General features: G+C 42.5%; 1 protein-coding gene across 2 annotated transcripts; it reads right to left on the bottom strand.

Annotated features, from left to right (window-relative positions):
* Nucleotides 1-3,154: 3,154 nt before the first annotated feature.
* Nucleotides 3,155-12,748, bottom strand: LOC128584243 (small G protein signaling modulator 1-like). Of its 2 annotated transcripts, none has more exons than XM_053589303.1 (4): nucleotides 12,357-12,748; nucleotides 11,122-11,231; nucleotides 8,340-8,469; nucleotides 3,155-3,254 (listed from the first exon to the last, which is right to left on the bottom strand). In XM_053589303.1, exons 1-4 carry the CDS (start codon nucleotides 12,373-12,375, stop codon nucleotides 3,166-3,168), a joined length of 348 nt encoding a protein of 115 aa, XP_053445278.1. In that variant the 5' UTR covers nucleotides 12,376-12,748; the 3' UTR covers nucleotides 3,155-3,165. The 2 variants fall into 2 exon arrangements, with proteins under 2 accessions (XP_053445278.1, XP_053445277.1); XM_053589302.1 differs by lacking the exon at nucleotides 3,155-3,254 and adding an exon at nucleotides 6,608-6,792.
* Nucleotides 12,749-20,307: the final 7,559 nt, after the last annotated feature.

Here is a 20,307-nt window from a genome sequence, read left to right as displayed (position 1 = left end):
GCTGGGAATCTTCCAAGAAAGCAGTGATGGGACACATCCAGGTACCTGATGTCATCTGTACATCTCTGCTACTTTGTAGGCATAATTTGGAAATCTAACTTTCTCTATATACAACCTGAAGTTTTGATGGGTGCTCATTAGATTAAATCAAGCTTTAATTTTGTAGTTGAAAACCAGACATTTCCATCAGGGTGGCCATATTTAGAAACTTCTGGAGGTGAAGATCCATACACAGGTCCCCATTGCCTGATGACTGTGGTTCTGAATGGCAGCCATGAGTCAGAACCAGAGATGCCTAGCAGACGGGTGTATGGTCTGTGGGGTGAAAGAGGTGAAAGGTGAGCTAGCTCAGCAGTCAGGATGCAGAGAGGCTACTTACGGGTATGCTCCCATGTCACATGACTGACTGACTGGGGACCCCCGTGGTACACTAGACCTTGGGGGATGTGGAAGACAGTTTACAAAAGTGGCCTCAATTATTTCCCTGCTTGTATCCATGCTCCTTTTCAATGTAATGTTTCAAAGCCCCCTATTAGGAAGTGGAATCTTTTTTTCCACCTCTAATTGTAGGCTCAGTTATGTGACTTGCTCTGACCAACAGAATGTGGCAGTCATGACTTTATGCCAGCGAGGCTGGGCTGGTAAGAGGCAGCGCCTGCTTCTGCTTCCTTTCATGCCATTTGTCATCAAAGCCATGCAAACAGGCCAAAGCTACCCTGCAGGAGGATGACAGTCACATGATCTAGTTTCTTCCACTGGCCCCAGCCAACAGCCATCAGAAATGGAGATGCCTATCTGTCCATCAGCTGACCACAGATGCATGAAGGAGTCTGTCTGAGACCAGAAGAACCTCCTAACTGAACCTAGCCCAGACTTTTGACCCATAGAATCATGAGGTAAATAAATGGCTATTTTAAACCACTATGTTTTGGGTGGTTTGTTATGCAGCATCCCTGTGGTAACAACTGACTGATACAAGGGATGTGGCGTGATTCACCTTTCTGGGGAAAGGCCAGACAACCGTCATGAGAAGCTGACCCCCATCTGGGGTCACTAAGGTGGAAGAGAAGGAACACAGTCTTCAGAAGCAAACATTTCTTTCTTCCCAATTAAAAAAAAAATTAAGAAAAACCCCTAATAATGAAACAACAACCACAACAAAAAAAGCAGATTGACATTATTTCTCTGTTTATATATATTTCTCTCTATATAGACACAACTCTTCAGCAAACATTTACAAGATATATGGGGCACGTTGGGAAAAAAGAGGGCACTCCATACACAGAACAATTCCCACGCATCCAATTCCAGGACACAGACACACACCATATACAAAAATCTGAATAAGCACGATAAACAAAATATATATGAATTATTCCAAATCACAATCACAGATGCTCTCCAGACACCACAGAAGGCAGAGAAGACATCTTGTGCTGTACTTTAAGACTAGTCTGTTAAAAAAATGAAGAAAGAATCAGAAGGTCTGAGACTTGGGTCTTGCTAAAATAACATCCTCTGTAGAGAACTGCTGAGTGGCAAAATAGGACTTTCATCCCGAGGGGCCTTTTGCACCTTTCTTCCTATCTGGGGAAGCTGGGGGGCCGGGGGGGCAGATGTAACTGTAACAGTAGCAAGAACATTGACCACGTCCCTTTCGCTTTGCTGAGGTGGAACGAGAGGTGGGACTGGTGAGATTACTGTAGCTTCAAGTCTCCCGGGGAGGGAGTTCTCTTCGAGCAAGGCCCCACATGGCCTCTGCCCACCTGCACCTCTCAGGGCAGAGGCTGGGGGTTCAGACGAAGCTGCAGTTGCTGCAGCAGAGAGAAAGCTTGACAAGCACACAGGGCAGGGATGCCTTCCATCCTGGTTTGCTCTGGGTGGAGGACTGCCCCTCTGCAAACACCTCAGGAGACTGCATTTCCTATCTCGTCCCCGCTCCAAAGTCCCACGTGACATTCTTTCAGCACCCTAGAGGGTCTATTGGGAAAGACCCTTCCCCCCTGGTGTCCACCATTTCCTCCTATTCTGGGTCCATTCTCAGAACAGAGGAATTGTCAAGACTGCTCTATTAAAGGGAGAGGAAGGCAGAAAGAGTAAACTAGTTCATGTGCAGTCTGTTTGTGGATTGGTGACTCTGTGTGAAGATGTGGAGGTGGCCGTTCCCAGATTTAGCTGTTCCCTGGCCCCGGTTCATCAGCAGGTGTTTCCTAAGGAAAACACATACCACACTCTACGCTGGCTGACCTCTGCCTTCCTTTTCCTTCTAGGTCCTGAGTAAGCTTAGAGAAAAGCCAGCCTCCTTGATCAAGAGGCTTTCACCAAACACATGCCTTTCCGAGACTCAGTATGTGGAAGAAGAGGCAAGGTCCTCCCTTGGACAAAGGCAGCAGGATGTGGATTCTGCCCTGACCTCTTTGGGCAGGACCCAAAGACAGTGGGGAGGGAGGTACATTTGTAGCCTTCCTCTAAGCCAGTGGTTCTCAAATAGGGGCAACTGTGCCCTGCAGGGGACATCTGGCAATGTCTGGAGACGTTTTTTTTTTTTTTTTTGTCACAACCAGGGTAGGGATAGGGAATGGTGCAACTGGCATCTTATAGGTAGAGGTCAGAGGTGCTGCTCAACATCCTACAATACACAGGACAATCCCTCTCAAAATAATCACCTGCCCCAAATGTCAGTAATACTGATGGGGAGAGACCCTGCTCAGAGCCAGTCTGTGGCCATGTTCTGGAACATCTCCCAAGGGCCCTTTCAGAGTGCAGAGAGTCCCATAGACTTCTTCTACACCAATTTCAAAGCAAAAATTCCCTCCCAAAGTCTCATCTGACAAGACAGCTCGGAAAGATGGAGAAAGAAGAAAAGGACATCCTTTTGGAGACCAGGAACGGCACCAACAACCCCCAGCTCCCACAAGGGAGAAATGCCAGACGTTTCCAGGCAATCTTTGGTCAAACCCCGGAAAGTTTAAGGCTGAACTGAAGGGATACCCCGCGACCCCATCCGCCCAGCAGCCAAAGTCAGGTTAGTTTCTCTTGCACAGAACTCAGTGCACTTGAACAGACGCCAGGCCCTGGCTTCAGGGATAGCCTCTGGCAGGGAAGAAAAGAGGGCAGGGGACGGGCAGTTGGTGGCTCGCTGGCACTGCCCGGGCGAGGTGCTCCTCACTTGTTCTGAATCAGAGTCTGCACTTTGTACACCAGGTCCCGGGCCAGCTTCAGGACTTGCTTGGTGTTGTGTCGCTCGGCCATTTCTGAAAGAGGAGAAGGTGAAATATCATGAGCCTCCTTCTGTGTGCAGCCTGGGGATACATTTCTAGCCCCTGGGGAGGGTATCTGGAAGCAGAGACTTTGGAGGAGGCCTGTACCTCCAGATCCCACTTTCCTCATCTGTAAAATGGGGATTGTCAGAAGAGCAGCTACATCTCAAGGTCACTGTGGGGATCGAATGAGGTTGGTTCACAAAACGTGCTTAAAAAAACATGACATCATTCCTCCCCTCTACTACAAACGGAACTTGTGAAAGCAATGCCAGGCACACAGCAGATGCATAAAGATACAAAAAAAGAGGAGGTAATAATGAGAGTAAAGGAGAAAGGAGGAGAGAGAAGGATGAAAAAGCAAAATAACAATAATAATAATAATAATTTTATCAAGAGTCACACAAACTACAGACCTGTAAACCAGAGAAATTCTAAATTTAAACATTAATCTTAAAGAAACTATTTTGTAGAGGGGGGAAAAAGCCCAAAACAGAACAACTAAGATTGTGGGTGCTGAGATACTTTAGAGTGCTACAGTGAACTCACAGGGGCACTGTGGAATATGTAAGTTTTGAGGGGAACACAGAAACACTCCACCTTTATTGAGCACCACATCAACTGCTAGCTGGGGTGAGTTCACAAAGGGCATGACATTCCTATCAATTCCCTTGCATTTTTGCAAGCTAGATTTTCAGTGGTCACTATGATAAAAAGCAAGCACTACGTGAAAATCGATATGGAGCAGAAAACGAAGGTGGTAGTGTTCAATCGGCTACCGAGGCTTGAGAAGTTATACAAACCTAACACGTGCGCACACCCCATTAGTAAGTAATCGTACTTATAGAAGAATAAAAGTGTTATTTTCCTTCAATGTATGTCTGTTTTCAAATGCCATTAAGTTGTTAGGACATATAAATACTTATTAAGAGGTTTGGACCTAACTGTTTACTAAATGCAACCTTTGACCTGAGGTGCTGTAAACATTTTATAGAGACACTAGGGATGCCAGGAATTGAGCAAGTTTGGGAACCTCTACACTAGTGATTTTCAACCGGTGTGCCACAGAACACTAGCATGCCATGAGAGGATCTTAGGCATGCCGCAAACATTTTTCAAGACCATTAATTAAATTACCTTTTTTTTTTTTTTTTTTGACTGGGGCTGTTTCAACCCACCACCTTCCGTATTTGGGGCCAGCGCCCTACTCCTTTGAGCCACAGGTGCTGCCCTAATTAAATTACTTTTGAAAGAAGTTCAAAGCATAGTAAGCATGTCCTTTTCTAATTCTTTGTTTGGATCAACATAATTTAAGTATGCTGTGGAAGTTTAAGTATAGGTTCAAGTGTGCTGTGAGATAAAAAAGGGTTGAAAAACACTGCTCTACACTAATATATGAATAGCCTTGGGTGCTCAATTACACCTTCAAACTGAAAACAACCTAGATGCTAATGATAAGAGATGGTTCAGTAAGCTATGGGACAGTTACGAGAGGTATATTCTATAGTCTTAAAAAGTTATCGTATGGACTCTGTCTCAAAAGAAAATTATTATATGGAAGACAATTTTTGAAATAGTAAAAAAATTGTAATAATAGTAAAAAAATAAGCTACATACATTTGGATTCTGTGATGGTAAAAACATAAAAATGTACATGACTGTGGTTTCTGGGAATGGATCCTAGAGTAGAAAAAGGTCCTTAGTAAAAAATCAGGTGAAGTCGAAATAAAACCTGTAGTTTAGTGAATAGTAATGTGCCAATAGTAATTTCTTAATATTGACAAATATTCCAGGATTGTGTAAAATGCTAACAGTCGGCAAGGCTAGGCAAAGGGTATCATTAACTCTCTGTACTATTTTAAATCTAAAACAGTTCTAAATCTAAAATTTTAGTAGATAAGGAAAATCCAAAATTATTTCAGAACAAAAAGTTTACTTAAAGTAAGAACCCTCATAACGCATCAAAAGTGCCATCAAAAGCGTGGTGGCTCACGCCTACAATCTTAGCATTGTGGGAGGCTTAGGCAGGTGGATTGCTTGAACTCAGAGGAGTTTCAGATCAGCCTTAGCAAGAGTGAGATCCTACTAAAATAGAAAAACTAGCCAGGCATTGTGGCTACTGGGAGGCTAAGGTAAGAGGATTGCTCAAGCCCAGGAGTATGAGGTTGCTGTGAGCTATGATGCCACAGCCCTCTATCCAGGGCAACACAGAGACTCTGTCAAAAAAAAAAAAGTGACATCACAGGTGGCCTTTTTCTTCTTTTGGTTTTTCTATAACCTTTTTCATTTTTTAAAAATGTATTTAATGCGGGCGCCTTTAGTCCCAGCTACTCGGGAGGCTGAGGCAAGAGAATCGCGTAAGCCCAAGAGCTAGAGGTTGCTGTGAGCCGTGTGACGCCACGGAGCTCTACCAAGGGCGGTACAGTGAGACTCTGTCTCTACCAAAAAAAAAAAAAAAAAAAAATGTATTTAATGGAAGGTTTTTTTTTTTTTTTTTTGTAGAGACAGAATCTCACTGTACCGCCCTCGGTTAGAGTGCCGTGGCGTCGCACGGCTCACAGCAACCTCTAACTCTTGGGTTTATGCGATTCTCTTGCCTCAGCCTCCCAAGAAGCTGGGACTACAGGCACCCGCCACAACACCTGGCTATTTTTTGGTTGCAGTTTGGCCGGGGCTGGGCTTGAACCCGCCACCCTCGGCATGTGGGGCCGGCGCCCTCCCCACTGAGCCACAGGCACCACCCTTAAAAATATATTTAAAATAGAGACAACAGTAGCAATAGCTTTCACTTATGGGGCCCCTCCCATGAGCCACGTGGTGCAACTTACCCATGTTGTCTCATTTAATCCTTTGGGCATCCCTGGGAGGGAAGTGGTGTTAGCAACATTTTATCTCTGAAGGGGCCCAGAGATGTAAAGTCATTTGGACGGGGTCACACAGCTCCTGAATGGCAGAGCTGAGATCAGAATTCACATTTGTCTGGTTTCAAAGGCTGTCCCTTTCTCATGCTTTTCCTATACATATCAACCCTCTGAAGCAGACGCTGCTACCCCATTTCACAGATGAGGAAGCGTGTGTTTAGAGAGAATGAAAATGTATTGTCCATTGGCACAGATGGTTAGTGGCAGGGCCAGGCTTTGTCCCTGAGCTTATTGATCCCTCTACCAGATGCCTGAGAAAAACATTTTCAGCATTACATAATATCAACTTATCCTTTTGAGAATAGTCAAATAGTCAATAAGAAGTGAGAAGAACCCTTATCATCCCCTTCACCATGAATCAATTTCAGCAACTGTCCAACCCTCATGAATGGGGCCATACAGAAGCGTGCACCCACCACAAGACAACCTAGTCATGCAGGTACCATTAAAGAATTTGATGATATCTGTGAAATCCATGTTGTTTTCCAAAATGATGTCTCAGTAGACTTCCACCAGAGCCAGTGCGATGAAAAGGACATAGTGGGTGGATGAGACATGTTTGGCTGCCCAGATAGTCTCCCAGACAGAGAAGACATCATCATAAACGAGTTCTATGGAAACACAACACACATGCATGGGGAGAGAGTCAGCAACAGGGCCCATGGTGCTGCCCTCCCTTGTGAAAATCATTCTGGGAAAATCCCAGGCCAGCTCTGATTTGTGCTTCTGTGCTGGTGCAACGGATAGAGCCCAGGCCAGGTCCAAGAGACCTGGACTCTGTCATTTGACAGAAGCCTCAGATTTACCCATCTGTAGAATGGGTTCTGTAAAGCAGGTGGGTTCTAAGTTCCTTCCAGCTCTGATACTCTGTGAGCAGAGGAACTTGGCGCGTCCAGGTTTGATTTACACAGACCTGTCCCTGCCCTGCCCTTTGACCAGAGTTCACCCCTAACCCACATCTCCATCTCCATTAGCACCTATGGAAGTGTCTCTAAACCTTGTCTCCCAAGCACATAGGCAGAGCTGGTGCTGCCTCTGATTCTAGTAAAGAGACAGAACAGAGCAGGGGTTAAAAGCAAGGCTTCCCATGTCCAGTAAACTCCTGTGAATCCTTCCTCCAGTACTCGCTAGCCAGGGGACCTCGGGCTAGTTACTTCTCTATTTCCCTCTTTCTTTCCTCACCTGGAAGGTGAGTGAAGCTGATAGTAGCAGAGAACCAAAGAGGTAATACATATAAATGGCTAAGCACAGTGTCCATCAACTAATAAACCCCTTCATATATATTAGATGTTATTATTATTACCTTCCCCTACGTTTGCACAATGGCAACAGCGTGCTGTGTGATATGCATCACTTCCAAGTCATGTTTGAAATGCGTACAGAATAACCCCTGCCCGGTGGGCTTTACAAGTCCCGGTCCCTGATAAGCATCATTACAGAAAGGAAGGGAAGAGGCTTTGGGAGTAGACAAAGGTGTATTCAGATCCTGGCTCTCCCAGTCCTAGCTCTGAATGTCATTCTTCTCAACAGCACTTTCCTCATTGGTCAAATTTGGATTTTTTTTTTAATTTCAGATTAATAGGAAGGTACAAATGATTAGGTTACAATGTTTGCGTTGTTAGGTAAGGTCCCTGTTATAGTTGTGTCCTGCCCCCAGGAGTTGGGTCATGCGCCTTACATTGTGCCCACTGGGGGGAGCTCACTGGTCTCCCTCCCCCTCCCTTCTTCCCCTTCCCTTCCTTTCTCCCCCAGCTTGAATTGAGGTTTTCTCATGTGTGGGCATGTATTAGTTCATCCACTGTCTTCATATCAGTATTTGATTACACTGGATTCTTGCTCCTCCATTCTCGTTATACTTTACTAAGAAGAATGTATTTCCATTCCATCCAGGTTAATACAAAAGCTGTAAAGTCCCCATCTTCTTTTATGGCTAAATAGTATTCCATGGTATACATATACCACAGTTTGTTAACCCATTCACAGTCAAATTGGGATCTTAACAGCACCTACGGCAGAGTGAATAGACTGTCAGAGCTCCACTCACGTGTGCCACTTTCCTCTGCTGCCTTTGCCCCAGCACCCTTCAGGCACAGCTCTACTATGTCTTTTCCCGTTCAGTTCTGCTATAAATAGTCTAGAAATAAAACCTCCAGTGTACCTCGCTTAAAATCCAGCAGGAACCAGCGATAGCAGAAGTAAAAGTGAGTGTAGTCCCCATTCTGATGCATCAGTTCAAATAGCTCTGAGTGCAGGATCTGTTGGAAGAAGGAAAGGGCAGCATCAGCCTCCTGAGAAAAAAAGTTGGAGCAGAGGGGACGGTTGAATAATAGTGGCACATCTGCACAACATATACCAGTGGGGTTAAAAACATGGGCAAAAGATCTGAGCAGACATTTCTCCAAAAAAGATTTATAAATGGCTAACAAGCACACCAAAGATGCTTAACATCATCAGTCATTAAGGAAATACAAATCAAAACCACAACAACATACCCACTTCATACTCATAAGCATGGTTAAAATCAAAATGATAGACAGTAACAGGTGTTGGCAAGGATTCAGAGAAACTGGAACCTCATGCCCTGCTCCCGGGAATGCAAAATGGTGCACCTGCTGTGGAAAGCAGTCTGGCAGCTCCTCAGAAAGTTGAACATGAAATTTCCATGTCACTCAACTCCTAGGTATAACCCCAAGAGAAATAAAAACATAGATTCACATAAAATTTGTACATGAATAAATGTGGGTAGCAGCATCATTTGTAACAGCCAAAAACGGAAGCAATTTGAATGTCCATCGACAGATGAATGGATACACAAGAAGTGGTATATTCGTATGATTTAATTCAATATGACCTGGTAATAAAAAGGAAAAAAATTCTAATATATGGAACAATGTGGATGAACCTTGAAAACATTACACTAAGTGAAAGAAGCCAGTCACAAAAGGCCATATATTGTATGGTTCCATTTACATGAAATGTTTAGAAAAGCTAAATCTGTATAAAGACAGAAAGTAGACAGCGGCTTCCAGGGTTTGAGGAGAGAGAGGAAGCGGAGAGTGACTGCTCATGGGTAAAGAGCTTCCTTGGTGGGTAATGAAGATGTTCTGAAATTGGTGATGTGTGCATAACTCTATGAATATACTAAATACCACCGAATTGTACACTTTACAAGGATGAATCGTATGATATCTGACTTATATTGCAAAAGAATTATTATTTTAAAAAAGGTGGTGGAAGAATGTCTCCAGCTAACAGATATGCTGTTAAGTGAAAAGATAAAAACAGCAGGTTCGAAATAGTATGCACAAAAATAAGGGGGAAATATGTGGAGTTAAGATTCTAATTATGGAAAAAATAGCCGTATAAAATGGCAAAATATATAATAGAACAGGTAATTCATCAGAATAGTAGTCCAAATAAACAAAAAAAAAGAAAAAAGAAAAGATATTCAGTTCTACTGTTAATCAAGAAAAACGCAAATAAAATCCCAACAGGATGTTCTAATCACACCCAAGATACTGGTGAAAATTAAGATGTGTGACAATATCAAGTGATGATGGATTGTGTCAAAAAACCCTTCCAACACTGCTCTTGAGCACAGAAACTGGTGCAGTCACTTTGGAGGCTGAGCGAGCTGTGTCTGCTGAAGATGCGCACGCTCTCTCTGACCAGCAGTTCCACTCCAGGGACCTGCCCTCTTGCAACACTCTTGCATGTATTCACAGAGAAATGCACACAAGTATTTCAGTACAGCACTGACCAAAAACAAAACCCCAAAATTCCCCAAAGCAAAAACAAAACAAAACAAAATGAAAACAACCTAAATGATCACCAACAGGATAGTGGATTCAAATAAAATGTGATATAAAGTGTTACACTCTTGAAGTGCATGACTGTACTTCCAGGAATTAATTGCACTGTTGGGAGTGAGCATCGCAAACCTGTTACTGAGTATAAAAACAAGCTGCAGAAGAATTTATACCATTTACAACTATTCATGTAAGTAGAGGAACTTGAGAAACAATATGTAGTATTAGATGTTATTTAGGATTATATGTGTATGCTTTAAAGAATTTTAAATAATGCATTTTAGTGATAAATGTCACATTCTAGAAAGTGCTTACCCCTAGGACGACAAAAGTAGGGGAAAGCCTACATGAAGGCTGAGAAATAAATCTGTAGTTAACGTTCTATTTCTTGGGCAGGTGCAGGTGGAAACGTGGGTATTCATTATATTACTCTTTCTACTTTTCTCAGGTCAAAAGGATTTAGTAACTTTTTTTTTTAACTCTACCAAGGAATCTTTCAGAGCTAATGTGATTAAGGATGTAGCTCCACTGCTTGTTCGTAGATCATTACGGGTCCCTATTATTTACTTGGGTTAATACATTTCCATTCCTTCCGCTCACAGGGGTGAATGTCTCAATTCATCTGGGAGCAGATACACTATAGATGCTAAAGAGCTAGCATTTATTATAGCACTTCTCAAACTTGAGCTTGCATCGAAATCACCTATGGAGCCTCAAATGGCATGGATTCCTTGGCCCAACTCTCAGAAATTCTAATTCAGTGGGAGACCTTGCCTAGTAATTTGCATTTCTAAAAGTTCTGAGGTGAGGCTGATAATGCTGCTCATGGACTAGACTCTGAGAGGCATTGCCAGACATTGGGCTAAGATCTATAAATGCATTAGTTTGTTTCATTTCCCTTGTAAGTGTAAAAATTTACTGGGAATCACATAAATAAGAAAATAAGCCACTTTTACAGATGAGAACGCTGAGGCTCAGGGAGATAAAAGCCTATGAGGCTGGACAGCTAGTGAGTAGCCGAAATAGGACTCAAACCTATTGAGTTGGCTCCAAATTGCTCACTCTTAAGCCACTAAGATACACTTACTGTTTCTCCAAAAAGTCCAAACAGGACTAGATACTGGCTCATACCTGGATCAGTGACCTCATGTTTGCAAAGTGCGTGTCCATGGCGCCTCCATGGGGGAAGTTCTGGTTCATCCTCTTCATGAGCTCTGTGAAGCAGCTGAAGGCGAGGGCTTCTTTTTGCCTTTTTATTTTTTTTATTTTTAATTTTATTAAATCATAACTGTATACAATGATATGATTATGGGGCATCATACACTCACTTCATATACCATTTGACACATTTTTATCACAGTGGTTAACATAGCCTTTCCAGCGTTATCTCAGTTACTGTGCCAAAACATTTACATTCTACATTTACCAAGTTTCGCAAATACCCCTGTAATATGCACCACAGGTGTGATCCCACCGATTCCCCTCCCTCTACCCACCCACCCCCCTTTCCCACTTCCCCCTATTGTTAAGTTGTAGCTGGGTTATAGCTTTCATGTGAGAGTCCCAAATTAGTTTCATAGTAGGGCTGTGTACATTGGGTACTTTTTCTTCCATTCTTGGGATACTTTACTAAGAAGAATATGTTCCAGCTCCATCCATGTAAACATGAAAGAGGTAAAGTCTCCATCTTTCTTTAAGGCTGCATAGTATTCCATGGTATACATATACCACAATTTATTAATCCATTCGTGGATCGATGGGCACTTGGGCTTTTTCCATGACTTAGCTATTATGAATTGGGCTGCAATAAACATTCTGGTACAAATATCTTTGTTATGTTGTGATTTTTGGTCTTCTGGGTATATGCCCAGCAGAGGAATTACAGGATTGAATGGCAGATCTATTTTTAGATCTCTGAGTGTTCTCCATATATCTTTCCAAAAGGAATGTATTAATTTGCATTCCCACCAGCAGTGCAGAAGTGTTCCCTTTTCTCCGCATCCACGCCAACATCTCTGGTCTTGAGATTTTGTGATATAGGCTAGTCTCATTGGAGTTAGATGATATCTCAAAGTAGTTTTGATTTGCATTTCTCTGATGATTAAAGATGATGAGCATTTTTTCATATGTCTGAAGGCCGTGCGCCTGTCTTCTTCAGAGAAGGCGAGGGCTTCTGAGGAAGCAGCACAGGACAAACAATCAGCTGTATCATTGCCCAGGGGACAGGGGTTCCCAAAGTGATGGTCTAAGGCCCAGAGCTGGTTCAAAGTCCACAGCCAAATACATAACTTATGGACAATGCAGGACCAAGAGTATTCCATTTCAAGGGATGCTTTCTAATCTTAAATTCATTACATATTTCTCACCTTGCAGGTTTTGAAACATCTTCTTTTAGGAAATGATGGCTAACAGCAGATGCTCTTGTGAAGAAGATCCTTATTTGCTACAATGAAAAACTGATAATGTTTTGTTGGTCCCAAACTTTCCCCCCCCCTCTTTTGCCATTCTATTGGTTCCTGAAATTCTCAAGTATGGGAACCATTGTACTTGCACAGCAATTGTCAATACTGGAAGAACTTTTATAGATGATAAGCAAAGAAAAGGCCAGATAACTTTGTGAAATGCTTAGAATATCTGCTGCGTCAGGAATCACTACATGTATCTAGTAAGTAAAGGTGCTGACAAGTCCTGCAATTTGTTTTGTTTAACTCAGTGTTTCAAAAACTTTTTGAAAATGGTATTTTATTTTCTCTTAGCAATTGATAACTTTGGAGAAAGCTACACTAGTCTGAAGGGTTCTCAAAGTAGGATATCATTTATTTTTTCAAAGTCATTTTTTAGAATAGTTTAAGTCTATAAATAATTGAGATGATAGTAGAGTTCTCACATACTTCACATCAGTTTCCTCTATTATTAACATCTTAATATTAGGGCGGCACCTGTGGCTCAAGGAGTAGGGCGCCGGTCCCATATGCCAGAGGTGGCGGGTTCAAACCCAGCCCCGGCCAAAAGAGACAAAAAAAAAAACAAAACATCTTAATATTAGCACTACACCTTTGTTACACTTAATAAACCAATGTTGATGCCCTTATTAACTAAAGTATATATTCAGATTTCCTTAGTTTTTACTGAATGTGCTTTTTCTGTTCCAAGATCCCACCCAAGATGGCACATATGCCTCCTCTTGGCTGTGGCAGTTTTTTAGGCTTTTCTTGTTTTTGATGACCTTGACAGCTTGTGGGAGTACCAATCAGGTATTTCTCTAGGATTTTCCACCATGAGTAATGGAATTTGCCTAATGTTTCTCTCACAATAAGAAAGGTTATGGGTTATTGGACAGCAGACCATGGAGGTAAAGTGCCATTTTAATTATATCACATCAAAGGCATATACTATCAATGCAATTTAAGATTGATGTTGACCTTGTTCACCTGGCTGAGATAGTGTTTGTCAGGTTTTAGAGCTTTAATGTTTCTCCCTCACCCATATGTCCCACCATTCCCACCATACTGGACTTTTTGAAGGAAATCACCATGTGCAGCCTGTGGCTGAAGAGTGGGGTTGTACTCCCATTTTTGAATAGTCTTAGTAGTTTTAATACATTCACAATGTTGTGTGAATTCACCACTATCTAGTTCCAGAACATTTCTTCACATTTCTTAGTCTGTTATTGGCTGTGTCAACATTGAAAGTCATATCTACTGTGGAAAGACATAAAGGTAAATCAGCAAATACACAGACTCTGAGTCTACTTTCAATGCTAATGTAAAGGCTCAAACATCTCATTCACGTATGTTTCTTTAAGCTACTCTTCTTCCCTAAATCAGAATTTTCCAGAAGAAACTACCCAGGATTCCTCAGTTAAGTCAGATTTCATATAGAGAATGAACATATTTGTCACAAGCATCTCTTAGAGTAGGTATTCTTTTTACATTAAGTTCTTTTTATTTTATCAATTTTTTTTTCCCTTTGGAGCATAAGATCCCTGAAGACAGAGACTAGGAATGTTGTTTACTCACAAAATTATACAACTTAACAAAGACTCAGTCCAAATATAGACAACTAACAAATATTGTGAATGATTAGAAAACAATTTTACTACTATAAAATAATAGGAAATATTAAAGTGTCAGAAATACTTATTCTCAGGCCAGCCTGGTCCTATAGACTCAGAATCTGTATTTTAACAATATCTCCAGGTAATTTAACACATGTTCAAATTTGAAAAGCCATATTTTGGGTCAGTCTTGCCCAAAGAAATACAATGAAAACCATCAGGAGGTGCCTGTGGCTCAAAGGATAGGGCGCTGGCCCCGTATACCGGAGGTGGTGGGTTCAAACCCAACTGTGGCCAAAAACAGAAATACAGTGAAAACCATGTATACTACTTAACATTTTTCTGTAGACATATTTTAAAAAGCAATAATATTTTCTTCGTGCCTGTAGTACAGTGGTTATGGCACCAGCCACATACACCAAGGGTGGTGGGTTCGAACATGGCCCAAGCCAGCTAAACAACAATGACATCTGCTACAAAAAATAGCCGGGCGCTGTGGTAGGCACCTGTAGTCCCAGCTACTTTGGAGGCTGAGGCAAGAGAATCATTTAAGTCCCAGTGTTTGAAATTGCTGTGAGCTGTGATGCCACAGCACTCTACCAAGGGTGACATAGTGAGACTCCGTCTCAAAAAATAAAAAAGCAATAAGATATGCAAAATACCTTAAATAACATATAAGGCCATATGTCAGAAATTATTGTCTTTTCCACATGGGGCACTACCCACATTTCAGTAGGCTCAGTAGCCCTTGGCGGCTACTATATTGGACAGCACAGGACTAGAACACCTAAATATTATATTTCCTTCAAAAACTCAAATCTGGCTCGGCGCCTGTGGCTCAAGTGGCTAAGGCACCAGCCACACACACCTGAGCTGGCAGGTTCGAATCCAGCCTGGGCCTGCCAAACAACAATGATGGCTACAACCAAAAAAACTCAAATCTATGGTCAGAATGAGAACTGTTCTTAGGGGGCATAACATTTTTAGGTGCTAGAACTCAGCTAATGCCCACCTATAATGCAGAATCTTTTCAACAGTTGTTTTTTCCAGGGCCATTGGTGGGGCTGAGAGCAGATTGCACAGATTTCTTACCGCAGAACTTCAGCATCCTTGGGTTCTGGTGTAGAATTGCTCTCAGCTAGAGCTCTAATTTCTTGACTTTGGAAACCATCCTCTTCAGCAGGTGATGGAGCCTGACATCATTCTTCTGAGAGACCACAGAACAGAAAGGGCATGAGACACCTTCCCCACGGGGTTCCTTCTGGAGTGAGCTGATGCATTGGAAGCAGCAGATGTAGCCACAATTTAGGTACACGGGGTTTTCAAGGTAAGATAAGCAGGCAGGACACTTGCTTCCTTCTTTAAATAGTTCAGCCATGGCCACTGTCTGTGGGAAAATGTACATGATATTGTAGTTCCACGAAGTGAATGGCAATACTCCTTGGGGCTCTTTCATCTTTACGCGAGTAGGCATCTCAGTGTCTCGTAATAGGTAATGACAGCATAAAAGACTCATGGGCCTGAACCTATGATATTTGGTCTGCTAGTCGGAACAAAGGACATGATTCTTTCTTTGGGAAGTTGCTGGCCAGCCCTTGGAATAGGGCTGATGGGAGTTGAGATGTGTTTCCCATGAGAAAAATGCACACTGGATTTCCTTTTTTTTAATGAGACGAAGTCTCACTTTGCTGCCGTGGGTAGTGTACCCTGGCATCGTACTCACAGCAATTCAAACTCCTGGGCTCAAGCCTCTTCTTGGCTCAGCCTCCTGAGTAGGTGGGACTACAGGTGTGCGCCATCATGCCCAGGTAGGTTTTTTTTTTTGTTTTTGTTCTATTTTTTTTTTATTTTATTGTTAAATCATAGCGGTGTACATTAATGCGATCATGGGGCACCATACACTGGTTTTATAGACCATTTGACATATTTTCATCACACTGGTTAACATAGCCTTCCTGGCATTTTCTTAGTTATTGTGTTAAGACATTTATATTCTGCATTTACTAAGTTTCACATGCACCCTTGTAGAGATGGAGGTCTTGCTCTTATTCAGGCTGGTCTCAAGCTCCTGAGCTCCAGCAATCCACCCTTCTTGAAGATTACAGCATGAGTCACCGCACTCTGCACATGATTCTTTCTTTGGGAAGCTGGTGTGGGGAACGGATCCAGACCCAGCTGTCCAGCCCTTGGAATAGGGCTTATGGAAATTGAGATGTGCTTCCTGTGTGGTGGGACCACACCTACGGTGCATCTTACAAGGATACACGTGAAACCTACTAAATGTAGAATATGAACGTCTTAACACAATAACTAAGAAAATGCCAGGAAGGCTATGTTAACTAGTGTGATGAAAATATGTCAAATTGTATATAAAACCAGTGTATGGTGCCCCATGATTGCATTAATGTACACAGCTATGATTTAATAAACACTAAATAAATAAAATGCACACTGGATTTTGAAAATATAATGAGAAAAAGAGAATGTAAATGATCTGATTAAAAACTTTTAGAGATTTTGGGCAGTGCCTGTGGCTCGGAGGAGTAAGATGCCGGCCCCATATGCCGGAGGTGGCAGGTTCAAACCCAACCCTGGCCAAAAACTGCAAAAAGAAAAAAACTTTTAGAGATTTCCATAATGCCACAATGGTATCACATTTTCTGTATTAAAATTCAATGCCCCCCCAAGTGAACGGGGTGTTAGAAAATGTGTAATTACACATATTTCTACTGGACAGCTATGGGCTAGACTCAGACACTGTCCAACACTCCTACCCCATACCCAAAGTGTTCTAATATTGCTGTGGCAAAAAAAAAAAAAAACCTTCCAGTAGCTGAAAGGTTGAATAAAAGGTTGGATAAATCAAAGGAGGAAACTTCCTTCATGATCTCATAGAACTGGCCAAGCTATGATTAAGGAAGTTGAAGACAGCAATTTCTCTAGGCTGGGTATTGAAAACCTAATTTCTTCTCCTAGGAGGGATCTAGTATCCCTAAGTCCCTGGCATTGAACTGGCCTCAAATAACAGTTGCTGAATTAATAACTACTCCATTGTTCAGACCGTACTCTCTAATATCTGTCCTTTGCAGTATTCTTTTTTTTTTTTTTTTTGTAGAGACAGAGTCTCACTTTATGGCCCTCAGTAGAGTGCCGTGGCCTCACACAGCTCACAGCAACCTCCAGCTCCTGGGCTTAAGCGATTCTCTTGCCTCAGGCTCCCGAGTAGCTGGGACTACAGGCGCCTGCCACAACGCCCGGCTATTTTTTGGTTGCAGTTTGGCCGGGGCCGGGTTTGAACCCGCCACCCTCGGTATATGGGGCCGGCATCCTACCGACTGAGCCACAGGCGCCGCCCCTCTTGCAGTGTTCTAATAAGCAAAGAAAGAAGTAACATAGATCAGACTCACCTCTTCTCCTTCTATGGTCTCCGACTGTTTTCACTGACAGCTTAGACATGGAGTAAGCTCCACTTATATAGAGCTCCGCCCTCTCCCACCCTATTCACATCCTGCTTGTCTTCCTTAATCAGGTTTTGATTTAATTATGCCACAAATCGGATTGTTCCTGATGTTGTAATCCAATTACCACAAACAAAGTGTATCACTTCGACTTAAGGATTTTTAAATTAATTACAGACAAATATCACCCTGTTATTATTCTATATTAGGGCTGTATATTATGTATGGATGTTGATAAGATTTAGGATTAAGGCTGTAACTATTGAAATGAAATATTGGGCATCAAAATCAAGCTATGAATGGAGATAGTTTCGAATGGTTCTTTACGGGCCGGGCATGATGGTTCACACTGATAATCCTAGCACTCTGAAAGGCTGAGGCGGGTAAATTGCCTGAGTTCAGGAGTTAGAGACAAGTCTGATCAAAATGAGACCTTATCTCTCCTAAAAAATGGAAAAACTAGCCAGGTGTCGTGGTGGGTGCCTGTAGTCCCAGCTACTCAGGAGGCTGAAACAAAAAGATCACTTGAACCCACGAGTTTGAGGTTGCTATGAGCTAGGCTGATGCCATGGCACTCTAGCCTGAGGCCACAGAGTGAGACTCCCTTCTCAACAAAAAGTCAAATGGATTTTATCACAAAAATAAAATCTCATGTTCTGATCAAGGAAATTAATCAGACTTATTCAGAAGTCTTTCTTAAAATCATGCTCATTAGACCAGTCATTTTATTCAAAAGGACTTTTTCTCCAAGATTGTGAAGATTCACATTCAGGAGTTCGGTTCAAAAAACCCTGAAACTGTCAGGTGTGATGGCGAGTGCCTGTATTCCTAACTACTCAGGGGGCAGGGGTGAAAGTAAGGATCTCTTGAGTCCAGGAGTTCAGGACTAGCCTGCGTAACAGAAGGAGACCCTGTCTCAAAAAAGACATTTTTTTTTTTCCTCAGTGACAGAGTCTTGCTCTGCTGCCCAGGCTGGAGTGCAGTGGCATGATCATAGCTCACTGTAACATCGAAATCCTGGGCTCAAGTGATCCTCCTTCCTCAGCCTCCTGAGCAGCTGGGTCTCTAGTCACAGGCACCACTACTCCTGGTTAATTTTAGTAGAGATGAATCTTGCTTTATTTCCAAGGCTGGTCTTCATCTCCTGGGTTCAAGTGCTTCTTCTTCCTTGGCCTCCCAAATTGCTCGGTTTATGGGAGTGAGCCACTGCACTAGGCAAAAAAAAAAACAACAAAAAAAACTCTTTTAATAAAAATGTTTGTGTCAGGCGGTGCCTGTGGCTCAGTGGGCAGGGCACTGGCCCCATATACCGAGGGTGGCAGGTTCAAACCCAGCCCGGCCAAACTGCAACAACAAAAAAATAGCCAGGCATGGTGGCGGGCATCTGTAGTCCCAGCTACTCGGGAGGCTGAGGCAAGGGAATCGCCTAAGCCCAGTAGTTGGAGGTTGCTGTGAGCTGTGTGACGCCATGGCACTCTACCGTGGGTGATAAAAGTGAAACTGTCTCTACAAAGAAACAAACAAACAAGAATATTTGTGTCATCAATGTAAATCCATGTTCAAATGATAAAAAATATTTTACCAATTAAAATCATTTTTGTTTTAGACAGAGTCTTACTTTATTGCCCCCAGTAGAGTGCTGTGGTGTCATAGCTCATAGCAACCTCAGACTCTTGGGCTCAAGTGATTCTCTTGCCTCAGCTTCCTGAGTAGCTGAGACTATAGGTGCCCGCCACAACACCCGGCTACTTTTAGAGATGGGGTCTCACTCTAATTCAGGCCAGTCTTGAACTCTTAAGCTCAGGTGATCCACCTGCCTCAGCCTCACAGAATGCTAGGAGTACAGGCATGAGCCATGGTGCCCAGCCCTTAATTAAAATCATTTTAATTTGGTTCTTTCTACTTTATTTATTATGGAAACTAGAAAATGTATAATTATATAGGTGGGTCACATTATATTTCTACAGGACATCACTGATCTAGGCTCAGGCTCCTTCAGCTCCACCGCTGGTCCAACCTGGCTGGAGGCACAAACCTACAGCAGCAGCTGCCAGGTTGAATGAAGTCATCGGGGAAAATTCAATTCATCATAGCCTACAGTAGCCCAAGCTGTGAATTGATTGAGAAGAGAAAGAACATGTCACATCTCTAGCCTGGGTTGGGGAATCTACCCTGCCTGTAGGTCCTGGAGCAAAGGACCCAGTGGCCCTAAGTGCACCTGCTGTGTTTGGCACTGAGTTGGCCTCAGAAGGCTCCTGCTGCATTAATAATGTATTCACTTCCTGAGAACTTGCCCTCCTACATTGAGTTTTTGTAAAAATATAAGAAGTAAAAACAAAATAAGATTGGACTCACCTCCCAAAGGTGGCTCAATTCTAAAGTGAGATTGATCTACATGGGGTTTTTATGTAGAAGGAGTCTTCGCCCACCCTGTTCACACCTGGCTTCATCTCTTTAATCTGGTTATAGTTTGGTTAAATTTCTGCAGAAACAAGATTCTTACTAATGATACAGAGGTTACTATAAACCTTGAGTCAAATGTTTTAACTCAACATTGAACCAAAATTTCAAAATGAATTGCGTTTTCAGAAATTTCTGGTTGCATACCCTTGAAATACTGTGAGTTTGAGTGGCAGGATCCATGATGTGTAGGTTTTTCTCCCCTCTGCTACCTATGAGACAGCAAGACCAAGCCCTCCTACTCCTCCTCCTCAGCCTACTCAACTTAAAGATGATAAAGATAAGGACTTTGTATGATGATCCACTTCCACTTAAGAAATAGTAAATATATTTTCTCTCTCT

The sequence above is a fragment of the Nycticebus coucang genome, chromosome 4 (assembly GCF_027406575.1).
Source record: "Nycticebus coucang isolate mNycCou1 chromosome 4, mNycCou1.pri, whole genome shotgun sequence".
Classification (NCBI taxonomy): domain Eukaryota; kingdom Metazoa; phylum Chordata; class Mammalia; order Primates; family Lorisidae; genus Nycticebus; species Nycticebus coucang.
Note: the sequence above shows the minus strand (reverse complement) of the source record. Positions and strands in the feature narration are given on the sequence as shown.

What these genes read in the sequence shown, in the direction of transcription:
- LOC128584243 (XM_053589302.1), bottom strand. An exon ending in ACATGAGGTCACTGATCCAG is followed by an intron (nt 8,470 to 11,121) that starts GTATGAGCCAGT and finishes TTTTTTTCTCAG; the next exon opens with GAGGCTGATGCTGCCCTTTC. An exon ending in CCTGCTGGATTTTAAGCGAG is followed by an intron (nt 6,793 to 8,339) that starts GTACACTGGAGG and finishes GTGTTTCCATAG; the next exon opens with AACTCGTTTATGATGATGTC.